The sequence below is a fragment of the Eretmochelys imbricata genome, chromosome 8 (genome assembly GCF_965152235.1).
Source record: "Eretmochelys imbricata isolate rEreImb1 chromosome 8, rEreImb1.hap1, whole genome shotgun sequence".
NCBI classification, from domain to species: domain Eukaryota; kingdom Metazoa; phylum Chordata; order Testudines; family Cheloniidae; genus Eretmochelys; species Eretmochelys imbricata.
The window spans coordinates 6,136,502-6,161,976 of NC_135579.1; the positions used below are offsets into that span (position 1 = coordinate 6,136,502).

Genomic DNA, 25,475 nt, shown 5'->3' on the forward strand with positions numbered 1-25,475 from the left:
GCGAACTCTCTAACGGCTGGCTGTACAGGCGCAGATGTCCGTGGGTGCAAAGTGTTTAGATCTACCACATACACAACAATCTCCATGGGGTCACTAGCTATAACCTTTTACATTCATAGTGGCTGTGGTCAGGCTGAGAGCAGGTGACTCTGCACCCAGCCTGTTTAGGATGTAAATTCCTTCTTCAAAGCAAACACAAAACATGGTTCCCCCCACTTTTTCAACGCTTCTTTATTTGGGCTCTGTTTTCTCCATGGCAGTTTTCTCTCTCTTTTGGTTTGCTTTAGGGATGTAAACATCCATTTTAAAAGTTAATGGTTTAAACTATTAAAATTATGTCATTTAAATGGTTAACTGATTAAAGGGAGAGGAACTGCTCCTGGAGCGGGCAGCTGGCAGGGCCTTGGGCGGGCAGGCAGCCAGCAGGGTCCGGGGGCTAACAGTTAGGTTTGGTTAAACAGTAAGACTAATGCTTACTAGTTAACTGTTTAGGTTTGTAAAATACTAGTTTGCTTCAGCATTAAATTTGGCCAACTGCATGTGTTAATTTCCAAACAGTGTGAACACGTAAATCACACTTATTCAGAGTGGTTCATTTATGGACGTAAACTGGGAGCAGAGGAAGAAGAGAGGGGCTAAAAGAACATCCCTTCTTCTTAAGGGACAGACAGACATTGCCCACCATTAACAGAGAGGAACGGATTCAAAAACGTTACTTTGCAGAATCAAATCTCCGCTGGTCCAAACACCGCCACCTTACCCTATTGCTAAGGATCTTCTGAACCGGTTCAGGATCATCAAATACCACAAACCCAAAGTTAGGGAGCTTCCCACCACTGTTGATGCGGAGTTCCACAACGTTCCCATAATCTGCAAGAGAGGAGCCAAGTTCTTTGGTCACACATTAGAATGTTCTGCAGAAACAGACATGTGCTTATGGTTGCAGCCCCAAAACTTTGTGGTGAACAAAGCAAAGTCAGCAACTTACTTTGGAAGAAGTCCTTCAGTTCAGTTTTATCCACATCATGAGGAAGGTTTCCAACAAATAGCTGATGACTGTCTGGGTACCTAACAATCCGTCTCGTTTCCATGTCACCCTGCTCACCTTCACGAACTTAAAACAAACAAACTTGCTTAACGCCAAACAGCATGCATAATACCTGAACAGTCCTAATCATCAGAGTAACTGGCAAACAATAAGATTCAGTCTCAAGTTCTAGTGGAATTCAACAATTTTCACAACAGCCATGCATTAGAAACTCACATTGATGAGCAAACCTAAAAACAAAAAAAACCCATCTAAATACTACAAACTTTTTTATATTTGTGAAAGTTCATTTCTAAAACAGAGGTTCAGGTCCAGATCAGCTAAAACATCAAACAGCAGCAGAAGTGACTTAGAATATCTATCATTAAGAACTGAAAAAAACAACACTAATCAGCACATCGTACATTGAGTGCTTCATGGCTCCTTAGGCAATTAAAAGGAGATAGAAATGGGAAAAAAAGTGAAGTACTTATGCTCTTCTAGCTTTTCTTACTTGGTCTAGGCCCTCTTTGTGGTGGGATGCTTGTTCGCTGCTCCCTCACCCTCTGATCCCTCTGAGGCCTCTGTGGTGGAGTCTGGGATTCAGGCTTGGATTCAGGACGGGGCTGCAGAAATGAACAAGCAATAAGTGATAAGTAAAAACAGGCAAGGCTAGTAGCAAAGTTCATTTTTCAGAGCTTACTATCAAATTTTCGATTATACTGAGATAATTTCCAATTTGCAAAAGATTAGCAGTTCTTTTTATCAGTGGCAACAGAATGCATTTCAGCTCAAGTTATACTTGTAACTTCAAAATGAAATGCTGTTCTGTTTTTATTGTATAGTGCTAGACTTTTAATAGTTATCCCTCATTCAATAAAATGTACCCTGGTGCTACATAATGTTGGAAAGGGAGATGAAATGTATCTTGCCTAATCATGGCTGAAAGATTTTAGTACCTCTAACTTGGCAAGTTTGCCCAAGCTCTGTGGAACTGCCCTCACTAGATTTTTGCGTATGTTTTTCAAGGCAGACACACTCAATACACACTGTGAGCACATTTGGTCCATATTGATGAAGGTTTTCTTTTCAGCTACAAGGGTTACAAATGTGATTTTTGTTTAAATGGTTATTTACAAAACCCCTAACAATTGCAAAACCCCATGAAGAATCCTAAAATCCATGCTATAAGCAGGGAATTTCTACTGCATATTTTCACCCAGGTCCCCAAGTATTCTGTGATTCGTGCAGTATTCCTACTTGTGAGGCTGGTACTTTCACAACATGAGGTGGTATTCCCAATACTGGAACAGCTCCACTGGGTGGGAGATTCTTGCTGGTTACAGACGCCCACGAAAATGTCTAAAGGAATGAACAGTGTTACTAAGTAACTCAAGGCCTGCAGTTCTACTTCTAACAAGAGGCCCAGACCCTGAACTGTGCCTCTCAGGAGTGACAGTTGAGGTGGTGGTAACAGCTTTAAAGACACCTTTGAGCCTTCTGAGTTCTGGATCCAGCCCTCAGCCATTTCCCCACAGCTACCTATGAACCATCCCAACTCAGAAAAACAGAGTGCAGAGCATTAGAGCCACACACGGTCTCATTCCTAGGGCTACTATACTAGACTTGTGGCACCCATGGATCCCCCTCCCCTGCTACAATGGGGGAATCAAGCTGTTTCTAACCCCTGAACACTGCATAAATAGGCAGGGATGCAGCACAGAACTGGGGCTATTGTTAGACTCATCACTGCAGGGGTTACACCCTAAATCATATTTGGAAAGATGCCTTCACAGCCGTAAGTTGGCTGGGCAGAGTTTGACTTCAAAACAAAAACAAAAATTTAGTGCCTATCGATGCTTATTAAATTTTCCCAAATGCACAAAGTGCATTTTAAGATTCCTTGTACCCAATTAAATGTTCCCAGTTGTGGGAAATTATGAGGGGAAGACGCTTATTTAATGACAGTAGACGTTGAGATTCAAAGAGTTCAAGCTTAATAACCGTTAACACACAATATCACATGTCAAAACACAAAAGTAATGATGCTGAAATCAAATTCTAGTAAGTTCTCAAGCAGTATTTTTCTTACTTTGCCTAAATTTCGATTATTAACAACCAATAAAAACATAATTCTTCCAAGCCTCACCATAAGCATTCAATTTATTGGGAAAAAAAAAAAGTCAAGGAAAAATTCAAGCCAGTTTCTGGAGCAAACTGAACAGGTACAAAACAGAGGGCCTTGATAATGTGTCCTCCTATTGAGATACCAGCAACCAGCTAATTGACCCATTGTTTTTCTGTGGAGAACCTCAATTTGAGGTGAAAAGGACAATTCAGGAGCAGGAGAGAAAAGTCATATGCAAAAGAATTTGGATACCTCTCATCCAGCTACCCCCATCTTGCCAGAGTAAAAAGATTTTGGTGTGTTATACATAAGGAAGAGGAAGAAAAAAAAAAAAAAAAAGATGATGAACATATGCTTTCAACTACCACTGCTTTCAACTACCTGAGAGGTGGTTCCAGAGAGGATGGTTCTAGACTATTCTCAGTGGTAGAAGAGGACAGGACAAGGAGTAATGGTCTCAAGTTGCAGTGGGGGAGGTTTAGGTTGGATATTAGGAAAAACTTTTTCACTAGGAGGGTGGTGAAACACTGGAATGCGTTACCTAGGGAGGTGGTAGAATCTCCTTCCTTAGAAGTTTTTAAGGTCAGGCTTGACAAAGCCCTGGCTGGGATGATTTAATTGGGGATTGGTCCTGCTCAAAGCAGGGGGTTGGACTAGATGACCTCCTGAGGTCCCTTCCAACCCTGATATTCTATGATTCTATTGATTAAACAATACAGTGAAAGTCACTCATTTCATTACCCTGGAATCCTCTTGCACCACAGGAGCAGGGTCTGCAGGGACTGGAGAAGGACTCTTTTCCACCGTCTCCTCAGGAACAGTTTCCTCCAATACTGGATCAGATTTTTCTTCCTGCACTTCCGGTTCTGGCTCCGGTTCAGGCTCTGGTTCAGGCTCAGGTTCTGGTTCCACTACTGGCTCCTCCAGCTGTTCCTCCAAGTCATTGCTATAGAAAAACATCATGAATGGGAACAATCTTGCTTTTCAATTTGGATAAAGAACCATACTGAAGGCATGCTTATAACCCAGGTATGCAAAATACAATGCAAAGTACTAGGGCATAGCAAAATTCACTTAAATAGGCATATACTTCCGGGGGACGTGAGTTACAGGTTATTCTGTAGAATGTCAGTCTCAGCCTCACAGCTAACAGTGTATCATTTAACAATGTTGATGCTACAGCTTCTGCAGCAGAAGCCCAACTTCTAGAGATAAAACATGTTCATTCCTGACTTCTCTTCACATCTGACTCCAGACCTGGTCCTTAAAGAGATCACAACGCTCAAGGTTTGACTTCCCCATAGTAAAAGTATAGTCTTTTTACCTGACAGACTGCTCGTAGTACGCACCGGGATCATCAACCGTCTCAGGGGTCTGCTGTCTTTCCTCAGGTTCCTCCACCTCCTCCTCAGATTCTAGAGTGGGTTAGGGAAGAAGGAGAACTCAAGTCACACCCATCACACTGTCCAAGCTCAACAAAGGATTCTTTCATAAATACATATATTTTTGGGGAATTTTTATTTGAATATCACTGTAGGAAGGAGGACTGTGACAGCAACTGCAGTAGCTGTATTCCAACAGCCCATGCTGAAGTACCAGCAGTAGAAAAGGGACAAGGGGAAAAAAAAAACAACACAGGAGACAATTTGAATTTACTGCAAATATGCCTCTCGTAACAGAAGAATCTCCTCTAGCCTGAGAATTGAGAGTTGCTTACTATGCCCACTAATGCCACAAAAGCTGCCACCAGTAGAATTCTCCAGGCTCCTGGTACTTACTTACCCTCTGGAGGCTCAGTGTCTGAATCACCAAAAACCTCATCTTGGTAGCGGAAGATGTCGTTATGGACATAAAACTTATTTGCAACAGAACCCTAGAGGCAAGCAGGAATAAGAAGTTGGTTCCGTTATATTCAGTCCCAGAGCAAAACATTACATGATTATGAAGAGTTTACAGCCACAGTGAAAGATCCTGGTCACAGTTCTGCCCCTCCTGTGACACTCTGGCAGTGCAGAAGTAGCAACTGCCCAACAGAGGGAACCTCTGGGTGGCACAAAAGCAGCCAAGTTGCTTCTACACTCAGCCCCCAAGCAAAAGGGACATTCTTGGGCAGGCCATGAGGGGAGAATACTAGCATGTGCTGCACTCCAAAGAATCACCACACTAGGTGATGCAACTTAAAGCAAATTTGTAGTTGAGGCTGTCCTAAGCTAGGATAGGACTGGTTTGGCCTCCAGTCAAGCAGAGGATCAAGGGAGTGGAGAAGTTGCTTTGTACCACTTTTTACCCCCCATTCCATGTACTGCACTAAGCAGTTTGGCCAAACCTAGGGATCTGGGCCACAGCGATTGGCAACTATTTCCTATTCTATGAGGAAAAACCTATAAACTCATCTCCAATATGGAAAATTCAAGTACTAGGTTCATATTTGCTTTGACATACATATAATTATTTTTAAAAATAAAGGTTTGACACGCCTGTCAAAATGGAAATACTGTTGCAATCATAAAAGCCATTCTACCATAATAGCAAGCACACACCTGTAGGCAACAGAGAGGACTATGACATAACCCATAAAACTCAGCAGAAAGCAATGAGACACTGTACAGCTTTTTAAATGATTCCTGAAGCAGAAAGGAAAAATGCTATTCAGTCCAAACAAACAGCTATACCTTGCTTCGTTATGGCTGACAGGATCAATAAGGCCAAATTAAAGCCAAACAAAAGGCTAGCAACTGCATCTAGCTGTGGATTTGAGAAAGTTTTTTGGAGGCCAACTTGAGAACAACAGATCACAATTACAAACAGACTTATGGGCTTGGAGCTGCTCTACAATACTTCATGAATACTGTTGGTTTACCTGGTAAATTGGAATATTTACTGTGGTAATATAGAAGGAAAACAAGCAGGAAGGAAACAGAATGGCTCAAGATAGGACACCTGATGATAAACACACTGGGGCATTAAGAGACAATTCTAGGATGTAAAAAGCCTGGAAATCAAAGTCAAAGACTATGGAAGTTTAAAAGGGGACTCAAAAGCAATGTTCCCTCTAATTTTTCCCATGCATGTGAGGAATTAATTTTATTATGTGCACCAATATGGAGGTGATGTGTGGCGGGGGTAGGGCTGAGGGGTTCAGGGTGCGGAGGGGGCTCAAGCAGAGGCTTGGGGTGTAGGGACATGAGGGCTCTGGCTGGGAGTGCGTGCTCTGGGATGGGTGTCAAGGATGAGGGGTTTGAGGTGCAGGCTGCCCTGGGGCTGGAAGGGAGGCGGCCACCTCTCCCCAGCCGCGGCAGCTCTGGGGCTGGAGGGGGAAAAGAGCTGCCTCTCCCCGGCCGTGGAAGTTCTGGGGCTGGGGGCCATGGGAGAGGTGCCTCTCCCTGCTGCCGCACAGCTTAGAGGAAAGTTAGTTCAAGAGGGGCAGGCAGTTGTTTAGGGAAAGCAAACCTAACCTAGGACCGGCTGGGGTGTCTGAAGAAGATAGGGCCACCTTCACTACCATGAGGATAAGTAAGTGTATAATAATAGACATGTATATACCAACTATTTTGCTGCACCTTGTCCATGTTATTTTCTACTTTTAAGACACAACTGAGTTTTATTTCAAATAGAAAAGGGTCAGAAGTTCATTCCACTTTATAAAAGTAGTTAGCACTTGGTAATCTATCTGTATCTTGATAGCACACCATAGCTCATGTGTCTGTGACTGGACTTCAGAGAAGAAAGGGTGATCAAATACAGAACAGCCAGCTCTTTATGAATACCAAGAGACTGATGAGTAATCTAAATGAAATACCTGAAAACATCCTGACTTCATGGATAGGTCTAGTGTCATATTGCCTATGTAAGCATTAGAGAATTTATTAATATGCTCAGATGCTGCATAGTAATAGTTTCCCTAATGGGGCTGTATTTAAGAAGTAGTATTTGACGCATGTCAAATATAAAAAGTGTAATAGATCACAAACACAAAAGCAGGATTTTAGGTCAAACTAAGTCCAGTTAGGAAAGGCTGGAGACATGGAGATTAGGAGCTACCCTCAACTATACAGCTTCTAGAATGCAGAAGCAAAAGCATGTCCTCAAGCTAGCAAGGTACTTGTAAATAAGATGGCTGGGCTGCAATAACGCTCATCATGGACCTCTCTTTCCATGCGTTAATCAAGACTCAGGGAACAGAACAATTTGTTATGAACTACCAAAGTTGAAAAAAAGACTAGGAGCTACAGCTTCCAAAACGTAAATTGGAAATTGCGAAGTTAAAAATAATGTCACTCAATTACCATCTCTCTTTCTTCACTCCCACTTTCAACTGTCACATGATTTTGAAAACTGCTATTTTGAAAGCAACTGCAGCAAGAAGTCAATACTTTATAGTATCAGAAAGCTTGGAATGCAAGTCTTCAAATGTTGGAGAGCATTGTTCTCCAACACTAGATGTTTGAGGTATCAGCTGCAAGATACAACTGTTAAGTGGGGATCAGCAATGTTTTGAGAATACCTACCTAAGCAACATTTTAATGATACTTATTAGGCACAACTCAAAATGTTACATCCCCTCCTGATACTGTTCCATGTTAGCATAAACAAATTCAAGTAATGTAACTTCTTAAAGCATTTGCAGCACACCACTGCTGGGCTCTTGTGCGAGAAACACTTTCCAACTGGAACCCTAAGATTCCAGTGTGGAGCTGAATAGCTGCAGCTATTTTCAGGTCAGTACTACCCCACGTTTAAAGTACAATAAAGCATACCTCAGGGGCAAGTACAAACGTCTGCATGAACCTGCGCACTGGCTGCATGTTATTGGAGAGTTCTCCCATCACCTGGACTACAACACCATCATTAAGAGTAGCATGGGCATCCACATGACGGATCTTTGTGTGGCAGTCCTTAAAGTTCAGAGACAGCACCTTCTTGTGGATGTCCTGCAAAAGGCAGAGAAGAATCAGTTACCCATTTTCTAAGTTAATTCAGTTTATCAGAAAGACTTCTATAGTGCAGATTGGTGGGTATAGAGAATATCAAGTTCAGGGTGAGGTTTGCAGTCTAGGGTTGCCCTCAAAGCCCTACAGAGCATAGACCAAAAGCCACTCCCCCTTGGTGTAGTTCTTTATATTTAAACTTTCCTCAATACCTTCAGCCTTCACTGTTTTAATCTCTCTAGGTCAGTCTGCTGTTTGGCTTTTTTCCCCCTCCCTCTCCAATTTTGGTGCCACTTGCAAATTTGATCATAAAATGAACTCACATCAAGGCAGCACCCAGACAGACAAACAAAAAAACCCAGGCAATCATGCCATGTGCTTTTTCTTCTGAGTTGAGACAAGAGTCAAAGAGGACACTTGGAGTTTGCGTTAATTTGCAGAAGATATCGCTGCTTGAATACCATTAAATGCTTCACCACTGCGACAGCATAGCCCAGGGCACTCAGCTCTAATGTGGTGTTCCTATCAGTATTTAATATTCATCTCCAAATTTCATAGCTGTCGATAGTTTTCGAAACATGTGACAAGTTTGCCCATCAAGCACAAAAGGATGGCAAATTACTGCAAATTAATTCTCAAGTCCCAGAGTAGGTTTGTCCAAGATGTTCACATTGCACCAAGTAAAACTACGAACACCCCAGAGAGCATGAACACACATATGCTCCGTATCTAATAGATGGATCTGCTTGAAACACTAAACAAGCCAGAAGACCTTAGATCAGAAAAAAAATCTAATTGTAACTATTTAATTCCCTGCAAAAGTATTTCACTCAGTTTTACAAAAGCTTACAGATTGCCCATAGACGGCATCAGCTGGTTTTCCATTGGAATCCAAGCCACCATGGACGTAGGAAGAATTCTTTCCATAAAACCTGTAAAAGAGGGAATTTATACATTAAGCCTTGCTGTATTAAAAGTCGAATCATATTACTGGTCTTCAGAAGACAGTATTTTACTATAAAAATACTATATTTGAACCTAGGCTTAGTAACAGCACATGGTCAAGATTGCTCAGTCCAAAATTTCACTGCATGCAAATCCAAATTCCTATTTGCAAGTATTCGTTCTTCAAAACCAAAATTCTTCTGTTGTCAGAAGTTAATACTCTCACTGAACAGGCCATCAAGTTTTCTGCTCTTTTAAAAGAATTTGAGGGGTGTCTGAAGTCACCTGGCCAATTCCAGGTTCTCCTAATAGGTTTTAGGAAGACAGTACTCTGGAATCTTTCATCTTCCCAATGGAGTCATCGAAGATACTCAAACCACTGGTAGAGACTCAAGACACCAGTTTTGACATGCAACTGTACTCTGGAAAGTGGCCTCTAGAAACAGCAGTGTTCATGTTTATTGCTTCAGTGATTTCTAGATCAAGAGTTTTAGCTGAGCAAATTTTTTTGCGTCAATTAACTGCTAACCGTGTAAACTCACCTTAGTATATAAAAGTCAAGTTGAATTCTTTCTGGCTTAGACATTTTCAGCAAAGAATCTGTAGGTGGAACTTGGTTCTGTTGACTGCCAATTTTACAGACCTTTCCTGATCATAACTACACTATATTGGTTTTATTACATTCTTAAGAGGAAACAGAATTATCTTAAACAAAAAAACCAAACAAGCCATCCCAGCCCCAGTACCACTATTTACCCAAGTAGAGCTCCGCTGACCCTAAAGGAAACCAGATGACTGTAGAAAGCCTACAAAGACTTTTTTTTTTTTTTAAAAGGTATTTAAACACATTTGCATACTGAATCTCAACCACAGCCTAGTGAGTACTTGAGCTGGTTGGAGAAACTTTAACAGAACCATATTCTGCTGGAATATGCAGTTCCATTAAAATTGAAATCCTTTGTGAAATGATTTTGCCAGAACTTTGTTTTGGAAGAAAAAAGTTCTGACAACACCCATTTCAATATGTTCAGAATGAAACATTTTGATTTTTTTGTTTTCAAACAACATTGTTTTGAAATGTTTATATCATACACAAATTTTTAAAAGAAGTCAAAAATCAAACAATGTTTTAATCAACCCAGAACAATTTCTTCAGATTTTTTTTTTGGGGGGGGGATTGGTATCTTGAAATCCTTTGCAAAATGAAACTTCCATTTTATACATACTAAATGTATCCACTAGAGCGATTTATTTTAATTTTGACAAGCACCACAGCTCATCTTTAATTTTTAATTTTCCTTCTGAAGTTAGCAACCTAGTATGCAGGAACAACATCACAAGAGTGAGAATGCAGCGATTTACAGACAGAATAGTGTCATCTGTAAGAGATCGCGGGGGGGGGGGGGGGGAGAGAACCCCCCACAAAAAGAGTCCTGTTTCAATCGAAAGTACCTTGACACTTCCCATTCAAAGTGCTGCTAAGTGGAATCGGTGCCACAAAATACATTCACACTACAAATAAACTTTGCCTGTCGTTCTCTTTGTACAGTTTGCCAAGGCTATTTCTGAGAAATACGAGTAATACTTCCTAGACACTTGTATGTCCTTCACTTAACTGAAGGGATTGTCAAGCCATCTATCAATTTCTGTAGAAATTCAGCTTTTTTAAAGAGTTCTTAACACTGGTAATTGCAAAATAAACCTCCTAAGTGTGAGCCCATGCAATGCAGTCTTATGAGACAGCCGCAAGCCTCACAGCTTCACGCTGCTGCCTAGAATAATGAACAAGACGTTGGTTAGTTTAACTCCTGCTATTCAGAACCCCATGGACAGCCGTGAAACTGACAGGGCCCATGCGAATATGTCTCTGTTGCTGCTGTTTTGGAAAACTATTAACAGCAGCACAGGCAGGCACTGAAGTATTCAGGGAAGACCTCCCAAAAACAGCTACAGTAGCGGGAAACACCCCCCTCCACCATTACAGCCATCAGGAGGTTCTATGATTTGGGGAGTGAAAGAAGAGTTCTTTCCTCTGCCCAATAGACAGAGCCACCAGTATGGTCCACCACAGTTCGCTGATAAGAATCTTATCACCCTTTCCTAGCAGCTGGGATTGGTGCTAGGCTTTGTAGGATCTTGGTGTGCTTCTCTCCCACAAGCCCAAAGCTCATCTGCCATATCAACCTAGTCCTTTGGCTAGCAGGTGCCATCTGGCAATATTTAGTCAAGTTCTGGTTAAAAATTATCATCAGAATGATATTTCATTAACCTAGAGACTTAAAAAGATACTAATGTGCAAACTACAGGTGAAGCTTCCATTTTACAGCTTCTTCTACCATTTGCTAAAATAGCAGTAGTATTACAGAGCAGAGAATTTTGCCAGCACCAGGTACAGATTAGATTAGAATAAAAAACAGAGCACATGCAGTAAACGGTGTCTGGGCTAAATGCGTGGGTTAGCTATTCTGCACACTTGTGAACAATTTTAAAGCATCTTCACCCAATACCTGGTGACATTTATACATGAAGAGGGGTTTCAGGATTGTAGGTGTTCTTAGCTTATCTAGTGTTGCAAAGTATAACCCTAAGCAAACGTATGTCTCTCAGTGAATGATATATTTATCATCAGGGTGCACCTATTTAAGTCAGCAAGCAGGAAACCCTAATTTAAATAATTGAATTTAACCATATTTAGCATTTGCTCTTCTTTTCCTAAAGAGAGGTTAATTTTCACTGATTGGTGTAACCATTAAAACATGTTGATTTCCAATCTAATATACCCATTATACTTGGCGTTTACACTTCATGTGTCTTTTTGCTAACAAAAAGAAGGTTACGGGGTGACTATCACAGTTTATAACTAACTACATGAGAAACAAAAATGTGATTGATAGGCTCTTCAATTTAGCACACAAAGGTGTAAAAAGATCCAAGGGCTGGAGAGTAAAGCTAGACACATTCAGACAAGAAATAAAGCACAGATTTTTAACAGTAAGGGTAATTAGCTACTCGAACAATTTACCAAAGATTGTGGTGGATTCCCCATTACTGGTAATTATCTAGATGGGATGTTTGTCTAAAAGATATGCTCTAGTTCAAACAGGAACTAATTCAGGAAAATTCTAGGACAGGTGTTATGCAGGAGGTCAAACTAGATGATCACACAGCAGACTCTTCTGGCTTTATAATCTAGGAATATCCAGGATGATAAGCAATATAATTGCTTAAGTAAATGTGAATAGATATACTATAACATACATTAATTCAGATTCTTAATTTTTACTTTATGTTAGAAACTGATGAATGATGCATTTCTTATTTACTACATAATGATTTCCCTGAGCATGCATCAAGCTGCACTAGGATGGAAATTGGAGTTCAGTTAAAAGTGTACAAAATTCAAAAGGCCAGGCTTTATCTTGAATGAACTAGTCCAAATGAAAATATTCTCTCTGTACCTGTTAGCTAACCTGAAACCCAAAGTAATCAAGACAAAAAACTTTTCTGCACAACAGAAATCAGAAGTAGACATTTTCCTAAATGTAAATACCAGCATTCATTTCATTGTAAAGACTGAAAATATGGATACTTAATGCAGCATGTGACATTGTGAGTTATAAAGCTTGAGTTGATCTCAAAAGTAGAGATGTTTTTCCTCTGATTCTGCATACAATTTAAAATTTCAGAACACTTTAATTCCTTACACTTTTGGAGCAGCTCAAGGATATAATGTACCTTTGAAAAATTATTTTAAACGATTTATTTATTTATTTTATTTTAAAATTATTTTATTTTAAATTAAGTTTAGGCCTTAAAATAGGATGCCATAAATTTCAGATTTAATTTAAATTTTTTTTAAAAAAAGGATCGATTTTTAACCAACCTTGTTATGATAGTAAGTCTTACAAATGAGAGCTGAATGAGTAAAGAAGCTTCAGGCTAACAGCAAACAGAGCAGTTCTCAAAATATAAGTACTGACCATTAGAAATACCTTAGACAGATAAAAAATTGTCTGCTGTAACCTTTACTTTTATTTTTGTTCTATTTGGTCGCAGCTGGGAGTGAATTAATTTACTGTAAGATTAGTGTCCACCCAGCACAAGTTAATACATTAAAAAAAAAAGTATTCATATCTTGCATCTGGCAAGCCAAAAAGGAGGGCATAGGTTTGTTACAGTTTATAACATAAAAATATTGTTAAATACATGCAAAGAAAAACAAAGAGAAATGTTCAGGAACGTTACCTGTGCAGGTAGTCTGGTGCTTGATTCAGCAGAGTATAATACTGCCTTACAAATTCCCGCCCGACCAGCAGGGGACTTGGCTTCTCCATCACCATTTCTTTGGTCAACTGAAAACTGAAGAACAAAAGCTCCATGAAAATGTAGCTGACTATTTTGTTGTACACACTGAAACAGGAGAGAAGATGAAAGTATAGAGTTACAATGAAAAGCACACACGGCCAGCTACAATGAGCTTGAACACAATAATGTTACCCACTTAATTGATAAGGCTGTACTATCAACTTTTTTTTTTTTTACTGGGGGGAAACGACAATGGGAACTCCATTTGAACAACTGGATTTTTGTCCCGTTTCATCCACAAATCCTGGTAGCAAGCATACAAGTAAGGAAATCCTCTTGAAGAACCTAAGGGGTTAAGTCATTCACAGCAGATTCAAGCTCTATTTACCTCACCTGACTTCACAGGAAGAATTCAGAAACAAAACATACCCATGACACTCTAAAGTGAAGCCTATGCTACTGTATTAAGACCATTTTTAAAAAGGTCAGTCCAACCCATCTTTTCCAACAGCACAAAACTCATACAGGACTCTAATGCAGTTCTAAACAATCTCAAATTTAACAGGCATACTGGACTGTATTAATGTAGCCTAACAAAAGCAAACTCCTTCCTTCCCACCTATCTTCCCCCACTTAGCTGATCATGTGTCAGCTAAATCCAACAGATAAGTCAAATGAGTTACAGCGTACCCAGCCTCGGACACAGACAGTCTATTTACCTTTTATTTAATCCTGCTGGATCAAGAATCATAAAAAGAAAATTTTTGCTGCTGAGAGATTCACAAAACATTCTAAATCTTAATGTCTAGGTCAGTCTAAAAAAGGAATCTAAGAACTCATGGTCCCTATGTGCTTCCCCTCAATTATTCACATAAAATTGGTGCAGATTATAAATCAATGCCAGAGTTTTTTTTGCTACCAGTACCAGAGTTCAAGCTGGGCGATTGTTGCTTCATACATCACCATTACAGAGATGGATACTTGGATCAGTGCTTGGTTGACAGTTTTGTTGTTGATGTAAGGCAGAATACATGACGAGTGGCTCTCCTGCCACTATACTAGCTCTGCAGTGCTGGCAGTAATAAAAAACTAGCAAAAGTTTGTAGTAAACCGAGCAGATATTACCCAAAAGACATATGAAAGACACATTCCCCCCCAATGTTCGACACCCTAATCCCTTCTCCCTGCTGCCAACCAGGGTTTTAGAAATGTGACATACCTGCAGCCCCCACACCCATCACTCAACTTGAGCCTCACAACCAAGTAGGTCAACAGTGAATTTTAGATTGGTTTCATTCTTTTAAATTTGTGCTACTAAAAATAGCTTCAGGGCTGGAATCTTGTCTCCAACAGCTTGAAGGGGCCATAATAACCTCCTGGGGAATTTCTCCAGCACAAAAGACAGCATAGAACCAACAAAGGCAGCCCTACTCTGCCCTCTGGTATAATGCCAGCATGGAGGTATACAGAGAGAGAGAATATCCTTTCTGAATATTCTATGATGCATAGCAGCCTGTAAGTGGTCAGGCTAGGCTGCCCTAAGTCAGAACAGCCTCTGGACCGGCTTTAACTTATTCTGGAGGCTACACCAGCCCAGAGGTAGCCCATGGTACACAGCCAACTTTGCCCTCTCTTACCCGGGCTACATCTTTTGTGCCGCACCTCTGAAGAAGTACAGCACGACATCTCAACCTTAGGCTGCGTCTACACTGCCACTTTTAGCACTAAAACTTTAGTCACTCACAGGGGTGAAAAAACACCCTGCTGAGCAACAAAAGTTTAAGCACTGAAAAGCTCCAGTACAGACAGCGCTTTATTGCCGGGAGCCACACTCCTGGCAATACAGCTGCCACCTCTTGTTTGGGGTGGTTATTTTTTATCACTGGGAGAGCGTGACTGTAACATGGGCAGTGTGGACATACCCTTAGTTTTGTTATTTTAAAGTGAACCAATTGGAGTTCATCACAAACCAATTAATCAGAAATATCCTGAAAGAGAAAGTCAATAGCTTCAGTGTTTGACTTTAAGGACATGTTACTTCAAGTGCATCCTAAAAACTGCTTGAGTCACATGTTTTATAAAAGCTACACGCAAGGAAACAAGTCATTCACAGATGAAGAAAAGTACAAACACAGACATACAAAATTTGACCATTACGGGATCATAATGGTCCCATTCTCAGTAGGACAAGTTGTTATCAAGATGCCCTGATATTAGTCAAGGGTAAGTTTTGCACAAGACTCAGTCTTCTATAAAGAGCCAGTGAAGGAGGTGGGAGGAGAGATCAAAAAGAGAAACAGCAAGAGATGGTCTCGAGAGACAGAATTCTAATGAACAGTCCTGAACAGAAGTCGCTTGACTCTCACAAACAACAATCGAAATCTAATCCAAGCCTACAGAGTTTTTTACATTTACATATATAGAGTATTGCTTTTGCCTTTAATTGTATGCCATCTCATCCTGAGCCAAAGCCTCAGCTCTGCTCTGGCAATGCAATGGGGATGGAAAGCCAGCTGGGTACTCCCCATACGTAGAATATCCAGGGAAACCAAGCTAAGGTAGCTGGCTCTGACACCTGCTCCTGAACTTTTCTTCCCTCCCGCCCTGCATACAGGGACATCCAGAAGCCCAGTGCAACTTTGAGTCAGAACTGCCCCAAAATTACCTTCAGGATTCAGGAGTGAAAAAAAATTACTGATGTCCCCTGCCCAGACGCACTATGTCTGTTCCAGCATACCTGAGGATCTGGCCCTATGCCGCCACAGAAGAGTGTTTTTGTCCAAATTATAGGCAAGAAGCCCCATCAAGCTTACAACATGTGGCAGTCTAATGGTCTGTAACGAAGATAACACCAGAACAATTTAGTAAGAGACAAATATTGATGGTTTCAATAGGCATGCAAAGGAAATTATGGCCAGTGGAGGATGTAGCAGATACACAAGCAGTAATTTCAAACTCCAAAAAGAAACACAGGGAAGTCCTGAATATCACAAAATTCCTAAGTCTACCTTATCAGATTCTTTATACATTTCAGTTTTGTACATCTGATAGCCCACAAGATGCCTCCTTCTCTACAGTAACCAAACCATGCAGATGAGGTTTATTCTCTATTTGGCAGGACTTATGAATAATACATTTAAGTATTATGGTAGCACCCAAAAACTCAGTTGTGACGAAGATGCTACTGGGCTGGGTACTATGAAAACGTAGGAGACAATCCCTGCCCTGCAAGACAGTCAAAAAGACACAAAACAGACAAAGGTTAGGGGACAGGGATACAACATACAAGCAAACTAATATGCTGACGCTTGATACAGCTTTGCAAGTTACACATTCAGTTGTTTAAATTGGAGTGGAGAAGGGTGAAAAATGACAAGGATTGAACAAGCATGAGGGAAGTCAGAAAAGGCAAGTGGGGAAACAGCTATGCCTAACCATGACCTGCAGTGAGGATTTTGTAGACACATCTGAGATGAATCTTAAGTAATCAGAGGATAAGAGAATGGCTGAACAGATTGTATCAGGAGTTTTGCCTACATAGGCAGTGGCATGGGAGAGACTGCAGAAGTGTTTATAAAGTAACAGCCTTACTGATGGGCAAAGGCTGGAAACTTTTACAGACTGAAGGAGGAGCATGGCTCAACACTGTTACTAGATCAGCTAGGTAAAGCAGGGTTAAGTTGTGAAGGGCTATTTAAAGATGACCTACAAGGGATTAAAAGAAGATTTGTGCTCTCTTCCCCCACCCCTAGATGTATATAAAGAGGTCTAATATGTGACTTAAGAAACGTGCTTGTGTTTTAGCAATATCAGGAATGCCAAATCCCGGAAGATCAGATTTGACATGCCCCAGAGGATACATATTTGTGAGCTCCTGTTCCTTTCATTGAAAAGGCTGGTGTTTCAACTCTTGGAAATAAAACAAAATCACACATCCTTTCTTCAAGGTCCTACAGGTAATGGTGTTAAACAAGAACTAAAACTAAATCAGGTTCTCTCAAAGTTAACTGAATAGCTTTCAGCCTTTTGATATAAATCTCAAGAGTTCTGTAAGTCCCCACAGACCCAGGAAGTTACACATATCTGGCCCACAGGACATACTCCAATTCTGTAGACTCAGCGTTCATTAAACAAACAAACAAAAAAGTTTCTCACCATGATGGTTATGCAAAAAGCCTTCCAAATGTGAATCATATGTATAGATCCAGCTCCCCATCCACTATTAATTTAATTGGGTACTTAATTTCATTGGGTGACACTGCAAATAACCTCAAACTATTAAAGAAAGGGGGGGGATGCATTAAATTGGTGGAACTACAAATGATGAAAAATAAGAGTAGAGTCCTATCCAATACCCACTTTAAGAAAAGAGGCAACATTTAGTTACTGCACAGATCACAGTGATGCTGTAACAAACTCAAGAATGATAGATTTTTTTCATGCCCATCTCATTGTTTACATTTGAAAATGAGCTGGATTCCAGGTTAGTAGAGGACATAATACTTGCTTGTTTGTCCTATAAGCTTGGTTTTTGTAGCACACAAAATATTTGTGAATACCCACATATAGGGCCTGATCTAACTCCCAGTGACTCAATAGGAGACTTTTCACTCTCTTCAGAGGAAGCTGAATCAGACACACAAAGCTAACCATTTTCTATTGCTTTCAGAATGGAAGTCCAATTTGGTACACTTTTGTTTCACAGAGCCTTCATGACCTACTACCACAGAATTCTCCATAGAATTTGACACAATCCCAAATCCAACAGAATATACTGTACAAAAAACATGAACATTTTATCAGAATCCTTCCCCCTTTGATTTGTATCTTTTTCCTTTCATAGATTAATGTTTCCTATCTACATTCAGCCACTAGGATTCACATTACTTTGCATGCTGCTGTATTAAACTGGGCCACTACTATACTGAAGACAGATTTCTACCTCGGCTAATCAAAGATGGATTTTATCATACAAATACCACACTAAATTAGCAAAGGGCAATTCTAATTCAATACTTGCTACTTAGTTCTGATATAGACTTGCTGTAGCTCACGAAAGCTCATGCTCAAATAAATTGGTTAGTCTCTAAGGTGCCACAAGGACTCCTTTTCTTTTTTCATATTTACTGCTGACTTGTACCATGCAAGGAGCAATAAAAGGGAGTCCAACCCTTATTAAGCAGACTTTTTTAAAAAAGTGAAAAACCAACAGGACCTAATCAGTGGACAGCAATCTGTTTTTACTCCTTTTGCACCTGCTGCTTTTCTACCAGCAACCATCTGCTCATGTTCTCCAGCCAACAAACTGAACAATATAAACCTCATCTCTCCAGAAAGAATATTTGCTCCACAACACTCAGGAATATATTGCTACCATTAACCTATGTTCAAGGAACAGGATAATGTAAAAGTGTATTTTATACTGTCCACACCACAGTAGTATCCGAGTTATCAAAAACCCATCTTTTTGGCAGTGGTGATGAGGGAGAGGGTCATAAGAGAAGAGCTGGAGACCGAATTATTTCCTAACATTCATTCACCTTACTCCCAAGTGTAAGGAATAATTTATTAGATTACTTCAGTGCTTCTCAAGCTATCTGATGTGGGGGACTGGCATTTTTTTTCCCCCCTCAATGTGCATGCCGACCAGCAGCCGATGGCTCGTGGACCGGCACTGGTCCACGGACCACCACTTTGGAGTAGAGTAACACAGTGCTACTCAATATAAAACCAACAGGTTATGTACATTCTGTATACTGCTACCAAAGTTTAAATCCTAGCCATTTATTAAAGCAAGAGATTAAATTTAGACAAAATACCTCAGCTAAACTGGTCTTCACTTGGTTGGTGGAATTCCCACTATCTGTTATAATGCTACAACTTTGCAGAAAATCTGTGCTAGTCACTGAGTTTCCAAAGTACAGTTATAGAAATTAAAAATTGATTTATGCAAACAGTGCATTAAATTACAAATTTAAGATTTAGAGTCACAACACCACATTACCATATTTGGACTGTGACAGATAGGTGGTCTTTCATCTTAGTTTGAGCCAAAATTGATTAGCATTTTCTAAAACATTCACCAAATTACTATATAATCAAAATAAACTGACCTGTGACTTTCAATAACCCAAGACTGAAGTTATAAAATTCAACAAGAGTCCTAGTTGTGTCACATTTCCTCCAGATATCCTTATCTCCTGTGCTCTGTATGCAGAGTTCAGGTTCACAGCGAGCCCAGCTAGTGATCACAAAAGACATTTAATCTGTCATAATGATCCCAGAGGGGTAGGTTCAACTGACATTTTAAATCAAAAGGATTCCAGACATCCCTTTTGAGGAGACTGCTGTTGTGTTTAGTACTACCAAGTGTGCTACCAGAAGGATGCTTTACACAGCTGAAATCAAAACAGAGAGGAAGAAATGGTTTCTAGAAACACTAGGACCAGGCTACAGGTTTTCCAAATAGCCTACCTTCACACCCCTTTACCTTTATCTTCCACCTAACTCATCACGTCGTCTTTTTGCCAACATTTCAACCGAAGAGAAAGTATCTACCAAACTATTAAATCACTTCAAAGCATTAGTTTCTTTTGATGGGAAGATTTCGCAGCATAATGAAGTGAATAATCCTGCAGCAATCTTTGATTCCCAATCTTCTAATGTTACCATATGTAAAAATAAAGACTCCTCTGATATCTCCGTTACATCAGTCCGCTTTTTATGACTTACTGTAAATTTACAGAATTGTGAGGAAAGCTGTCCCAAGCCTTCGTAACCATGAGGTAAGTGTGCGCAAGGATTCTCATGGCACTGTCACACCACTTAAGTGACACCCACAATAGCCTTGAGAAAATACAACACATTTTTAGTTTTTTCACCTCCATAGCCTTATCTAGTTATAGAAGGGACATTCTGGCACCATGCACTCACTAGGTTCTCTATGAGGATTTTTGCAAACTTCAGGGTTTGACTATACTTACTATATACCCTAGCTCTTGACTGTGTTGGTAGCCGAGTAGTTCCTTAACCTCTATCAATTGCTACCTTTTGAAAGCTGAAGAATTGCTTATAAAAACCTGCACAGTAACAGAGATTTATAGAAGTTGTATATCCTATTCCATACTTGATAAATACTGAATCCAAAAGGACACTGGATATTTAAGATATAGTCATTAGTAATCACAATTGCAGTAATGAAGTGCCATTTTCAGATTTTTCCAGGTTGCTTAGTAACAGGTGAGAATGACCTGCTTGTGTGAGAATGGCTCAGTATAAACAGTGATTTGTAGAATAGCCTACACTAGAATCACAGTCCAACATGAGTCCACAATGGGACGAATGAAATTATTAATAAATTATTAATTATAGCATAAATATTCCATTCTGTTAGCTTCTGCTTCAAATATCTTTTGGATGGATCCATTCGGCTTTGTTTGCTCAAATGAGTGGGGGAAAGCAGCAAGTAGGTACCTGTGGAAAACTATAGTGTTACAAACACTACAGATCAGATAGACAACATGGTACAAGCAGAATAAACTTGCATCTCTAAGTGAAATCTAGAGCACTGGTCTCCTAGCTGGTAAAGCATATCATTAGACCAGCTTGTTCTAAAGTAGAATAAGTAATGTGAACTTTTCAAGGAAATGCATATTTAAACACGAAAAAGGTAACAAATATTGAGCTACCAGAGATCAGAAAGAATGGGAAGGCCACTAAACTCACCCTCAACTACCCGGGGAAAGAGGCTATTAAAAGAACAGATTTTGTTGACAAACCAGTCTGCAAGACTGCAAGCACTGGTAGGGGCCAGCACCCAGTGAGCTTCAGGTACAGAAATCTTGAAGCATTAGTTAGAATCAGTAACATGGGCAATTAATGTCAAAGTTTGTCTCCCATGAGTTGGGGAATAACTACAGTAGAACCTCAGAGTCACAAACACCTTGAGAATGGAGGTTGTTTGTAACTCTGAAATGTTCATAACTCTAAACAAAAGGTTATGCTGGTTCTTTCAAAAGTTTACAACTGAACACTGACTTAATACAGCTTTGAAACTTTACTTACGAAGAAAAATTCTGCTTTCACTTTTTTTGTTTTAGTAGTTCACGTTTAACACAGTGCTGTATTTGGTTTTGGTCTCTGATACTGCCCGAATGTGTACTTCTGGTTCCAAATGAGATGTGTGGTTGCCTGGTCCATTTGTAACTCTGGTGAGGTTCTACTGTACTCGCAAAGATAAAGAGTGCCTTTAAAAAAAGGTGAATACCATTTAGGCATTAAATTTCAAAAGCCAAGAACCCTAAATGAAAAAGAAAGCCTTTATATAAAGACAGATGGAAAGCAGAGAGCATTATAGGAAGTTACCTGTTTATAGACACTAGCACTGTTTTGTACTTTGATTGTATGGTCTGCCTGTGAGAAAATCTTACAAGCTGGCCTTCCAAGCATAGATAGTTTACAGTAAAGCCGATGAACTACAGCAGCTGAATGGGCACAAACTGCTCTATTGTATCTAAAGATATCAAAAACCTCATCTCTTTGGAAGTAGGTGCACAAAGCTAAGTGATGGAATGTCTGACGCAAGGTCTTTTATCCATGAATAATGGGATTTGTAATGAGTTAGAGTGATCGGTATTTTAACTGTTACATTACTTTCTCCTATGAAATACTACTAATGCAACCCATAAGTGACTGCCCACTGAAAAACAGCAGCAGGTGAACCTCAGTCAACCAAGCATAGAGTAATTAAAAAAAGTGTACAGTGTATATTAATACAATTAAGTGGATTACTAAAGGACATTTTAACTCAAAATGTAGCTGTGTCTAATAAAAAGTTAACCTGGATCACCAGCGCACTCACACATTTTAGCCAGCCATACACTAGGTCTGCCATAAACTCTAGTCACTGCTGTAGAAGGAAAGCCACGTAACTTATAGAAGGGTGGCAGCAGAGTCTAGTGGACAGAGCGATCGACTGGGATTCAGGAGATTTGAGTTCTATTCCAGGCTTTGACACCGATTGCTAGATGATCCTGAGCAAATCACTTCTCTTCTCCTGTTTCCCCATCTGTAAAATGGGGATAACAACTTACCTCCTTTGTAGAGAGCATTGAAAATCTGATGAAAAACACATTCTATAGAGAGAGACAGACAGACAGACAGACACAGACACACACTAGCAGCTGGGGGGCAGGGGTCTGAACCAGAGGCTTATTTCCTGGTTGAAATAATATAGCCAAACCAACATGACAGGAAAAAAAATCTAAATTTTAAAAAGGGTCCTTGAAAAATATGCTTTGTACCACACAGAAATCTTTTTTATAGGGATGCAACTTTTTTGCTCAATGACACATGCTAAAAAGTTCACATGTAAAACACATGCAAAACAGCTCAAAATTAAGTTTAAAGTTAGCACTGCCCTGACCAATACTTTGGGGGGGGGGGGGGGGGCGGGAGGAGAGAGGAAGAGATCTACTTCACCGCTTGCCAATGGCAGAGGGGAAACCTTCCCAGACAAGCCTCTATACAATATGAATAAATAAGCCAAACTTCCTAAATGACTTGTATTCTACAGAAGTTACACTTTCTAGTCATCATTGTTGCTAATAAACTTTCCAAATGCGAACCCAGAGTAAACAGATGCAGCACTGTCTGCCAGTTTGTAAACAAAACCCAGTGTCTGTGCTGCTGTTCGCAGTTTTGACAAGCAGCAAGAGCTAAACTAACCAGTGCTTTTCATTGCTGCTATTTAGAATCCGAGATTAGTAGTGGCTCAAGAATGTTAATTTCATGCTATAGAGGCAAGCATAGGAGGATGTTCATAAGAGAAGAAACCCCAGAATATGAAGGATAAGGTAGAGTAGTGGAGACCTGCTCCCCTCAGAGAAGCCGAGAAGCTCTTAGCAGGAAAGAAATTAAACAGACCAAAAAAATCCACGCCCCCACCCCCGCCACCTGCAGCTAGGAGCATGGGAGGGTGCAGCTTTCACTCTATCACCACCCGTACTAGCTAAAGGCAGATATTAAAGACACAGTCCCACACAAGTAGGGCTCAGAGAGAGCAACCTGGTAGAAATCCCAACTTTCTCCCATTATCAGCAGCGGAGGATAGCAGGGCTCAAGATATCACTAAGATGTTGCCCTTGGACCCCACTGACTGAGCTTCCTCATGACATTTCATAATGGGCTCTGCCTAATAGGCATCTAGTAAGTTTTTCATACCCTGGCCCAAATACCACATTGCTATACAGTGCTGCTGGAGATACTAGTGGTATTAGAGGTTACAATAGTTCAGTGAAACAACAAGGACTAACCTACATAGTGTTCATTTTTTCAGAGAAATATACAATAGGTTGGAAGCTAGTTTACTATGCTAAACAGACTCTTCCCTATATTGCTGGAGTCAACAAGAATAGTCAGTCAGCAGGTGAACAAAAGAACCAATCTCAAAAAAGGACTAATATATTTAGTGTTATTTTCACCAGAAGGTAATAAGTTTTAAAAATTTCCCTAGCAGATCTGGATACAAGGGGTCAAATAAAGGGACATCATGAGAGTTAAAAATTGAGTGCTTGCTATATAGAAGGTGGTTTGGGTTTTACTACACTCTAGACAAAAAAAAAAAAAATTCATAGACCCGGTTTATTTCACCATTTATTTATTTTTTACTCCTGCTGGAATCCTGCACCACTGTGTAATGCATAATTTACACAGAATTAATGTTTCCTGCAGAATTTTATGTTTTCCCCCAGTACTCCTGCCCAGGGCTGGCAGCGGGAGTCCCATTATTCTGTGTTATTTTGATATATAAAATATATAGAATTTTAAAATATTGTATGCAGAATGTTAATTTTTTTGGCAAATTCTTCAAGGAGAATTTTTTGTCCAAAATGAGATGTACCACAGGCTAAGAAGTTTCACTTTCAGGTTCTCCTGCTACTAGCACAAGGTTGTACCACGTGTTGCAAACACTACTGGGTAACGTCTGGTTTTTTTACTGGCATATCTCCCTGTAAACTCAACAGGGAAGCAGATCTCCAACCCTATTTGCCTTCTAAATGCCCAGAAAGAGTAAAAGAGCTTCAGAAAATTCATAGAAATTTCAATTACCCTTAGGTTTTGTAAAATCCTAGGACACAATCCCCCCCACAAATGCTGGTCCTAGTGCAGGCATAGGAAACTTCTGATCTGTGGTACTGGACCAGTGCCTGCAGAAGTTTACTGATCCTAAAACCATTTGTACTGATTCTCTAGTGCAGGGGTGGGCAAAATTTTTGACCCGAGGACCACACCTGAGTGGGGAACTTGTATGCAGGGCCATGAATGTAGGGCTGGGGTGCAGGAGGCGGGTACGGTGTGCAGGTGAGTGGCAGGGGGTTGGGGTGCAGGTTCTGGCACAGCACCGCTTACCTCAAACAGCTCCGGGGTGCCAGCAGCAGGCCGCGGGGCTAAGGCAGGCCCCCTGCCGGCCCGAGCCCCACACTAAACCCTGGAAGTGGCCAGCATGTCCAGCAGTGGCTCCTGGGGGTGGGACAGGTGGCTCAACCGCACGCTGCGCTCACCTGCACATACCACCCCTGAAGCTCCCACTGGCTACAGATCCCCATTCCCAGCCAATGGGAGCAGCGGGGGGCGGTGCCTGCAGGCAAGGGCAGCGCACCAAGCCCTTTGCCCCCGACCCCACCCAGGGGGCTGAAGGGACGTGGTGCCAGGAGCGGAGCGATGCCAAGGAGCCTGCCTGAGCCCTGCTGCGCCACAGGGCTGACAATCCCATGGGCCGAACTGAAAGCCTTGATGGGCCAGATCCAGCATGTGGGCCATAGTCTGACCTCCCTGATCTAGTGTTTCTAGTCCTGACAGTTCACAAGATATTTGAGCCTAGAAGCATGAGGCATCAGTTTATTAAGAGAGTCAATATTTTCTGTGTACCATGCGCTAATTAAAGTACTTCAATACTCCTATAGGTCAGCTTTTTTCAGTATTTTTACCTTTTCTGCATGTCCCTCAACCAACCAAAGTGACAGTGGCTATTGCTATGTTATTGTCATAATAACCAGTTGTTTTGACAGTCAAGAGCAGCTACAATGGCTCAATGAAGAGAAGAAAAATCATTCATCATTAGGTTCACAATTTTTCCATCTGG

The 25,475-nt window shown here is 40.6% G+C and overlaps 1 protein-coding gene across 2 annotated transcripts in view; it reads right to left on the minus strand.

The window, feature by feature from the left end:
* Nucleotides 1–25,475, minus strand: part of G3BP1 (G3BP stress granule assembly factor 1) — a 34,408-nt gene that overhangs the window by 2,765 nt on the left and 6,168 nt on the right. Inside the window, exons 2-11 of one of the 2 annotated variants that reach the window (XM_077824099.1) lie at nucleotides 13,274–13,387; nucleotides 8,934–9,015; nucleotides 7,913–8,086; nucleotides 4,938–5,028; nucleotides 4,480–4,570; nucleotides 3,897–4,101; nucleotides 2,288–2,389; nucleotides 1,542–1,653; nucleotides 989–1,114; nucleotides 761–870 (exon numbers count right to left, since the gene is read on the minus strand). In XM_077824099.1, the coding sequence (XP_077680225.1) occupies nucleotides 761–870; nucleotides 989–1,114; nucleotides 1,542–1,653; nucleotides 2,288–2,389; nucleotides 3,897–4,101; nucleotides 4,480–4,570; nucleotides 4,938–5,028; nucleotides 7,913–8,086; nucleotides 8,934–9,015; nucleotides 13,274–13,368 (1,188 nt within the window). In that variant the 5' untranslated portion in view covers nucleotides 13,369–13,387. Of the gene's footprint in view, nucleotides 1–760; nucleotides 892–988; nucleotides 1,115–1,541; nucleotides 1,654–2,287; nucleotides 2,390–3,896; nucleotides 4,102–4,479; nucleotides 4,571–4,937; nucleotides 5,029–7,912; nucleotides 8,087–8,933; nucleotides 9,016–13,273; nucleotides 13,388–25,475 lie in introns of both variants that reach the window. The other variant, XM_077824098.1, reaches the window with a different exon arrangement.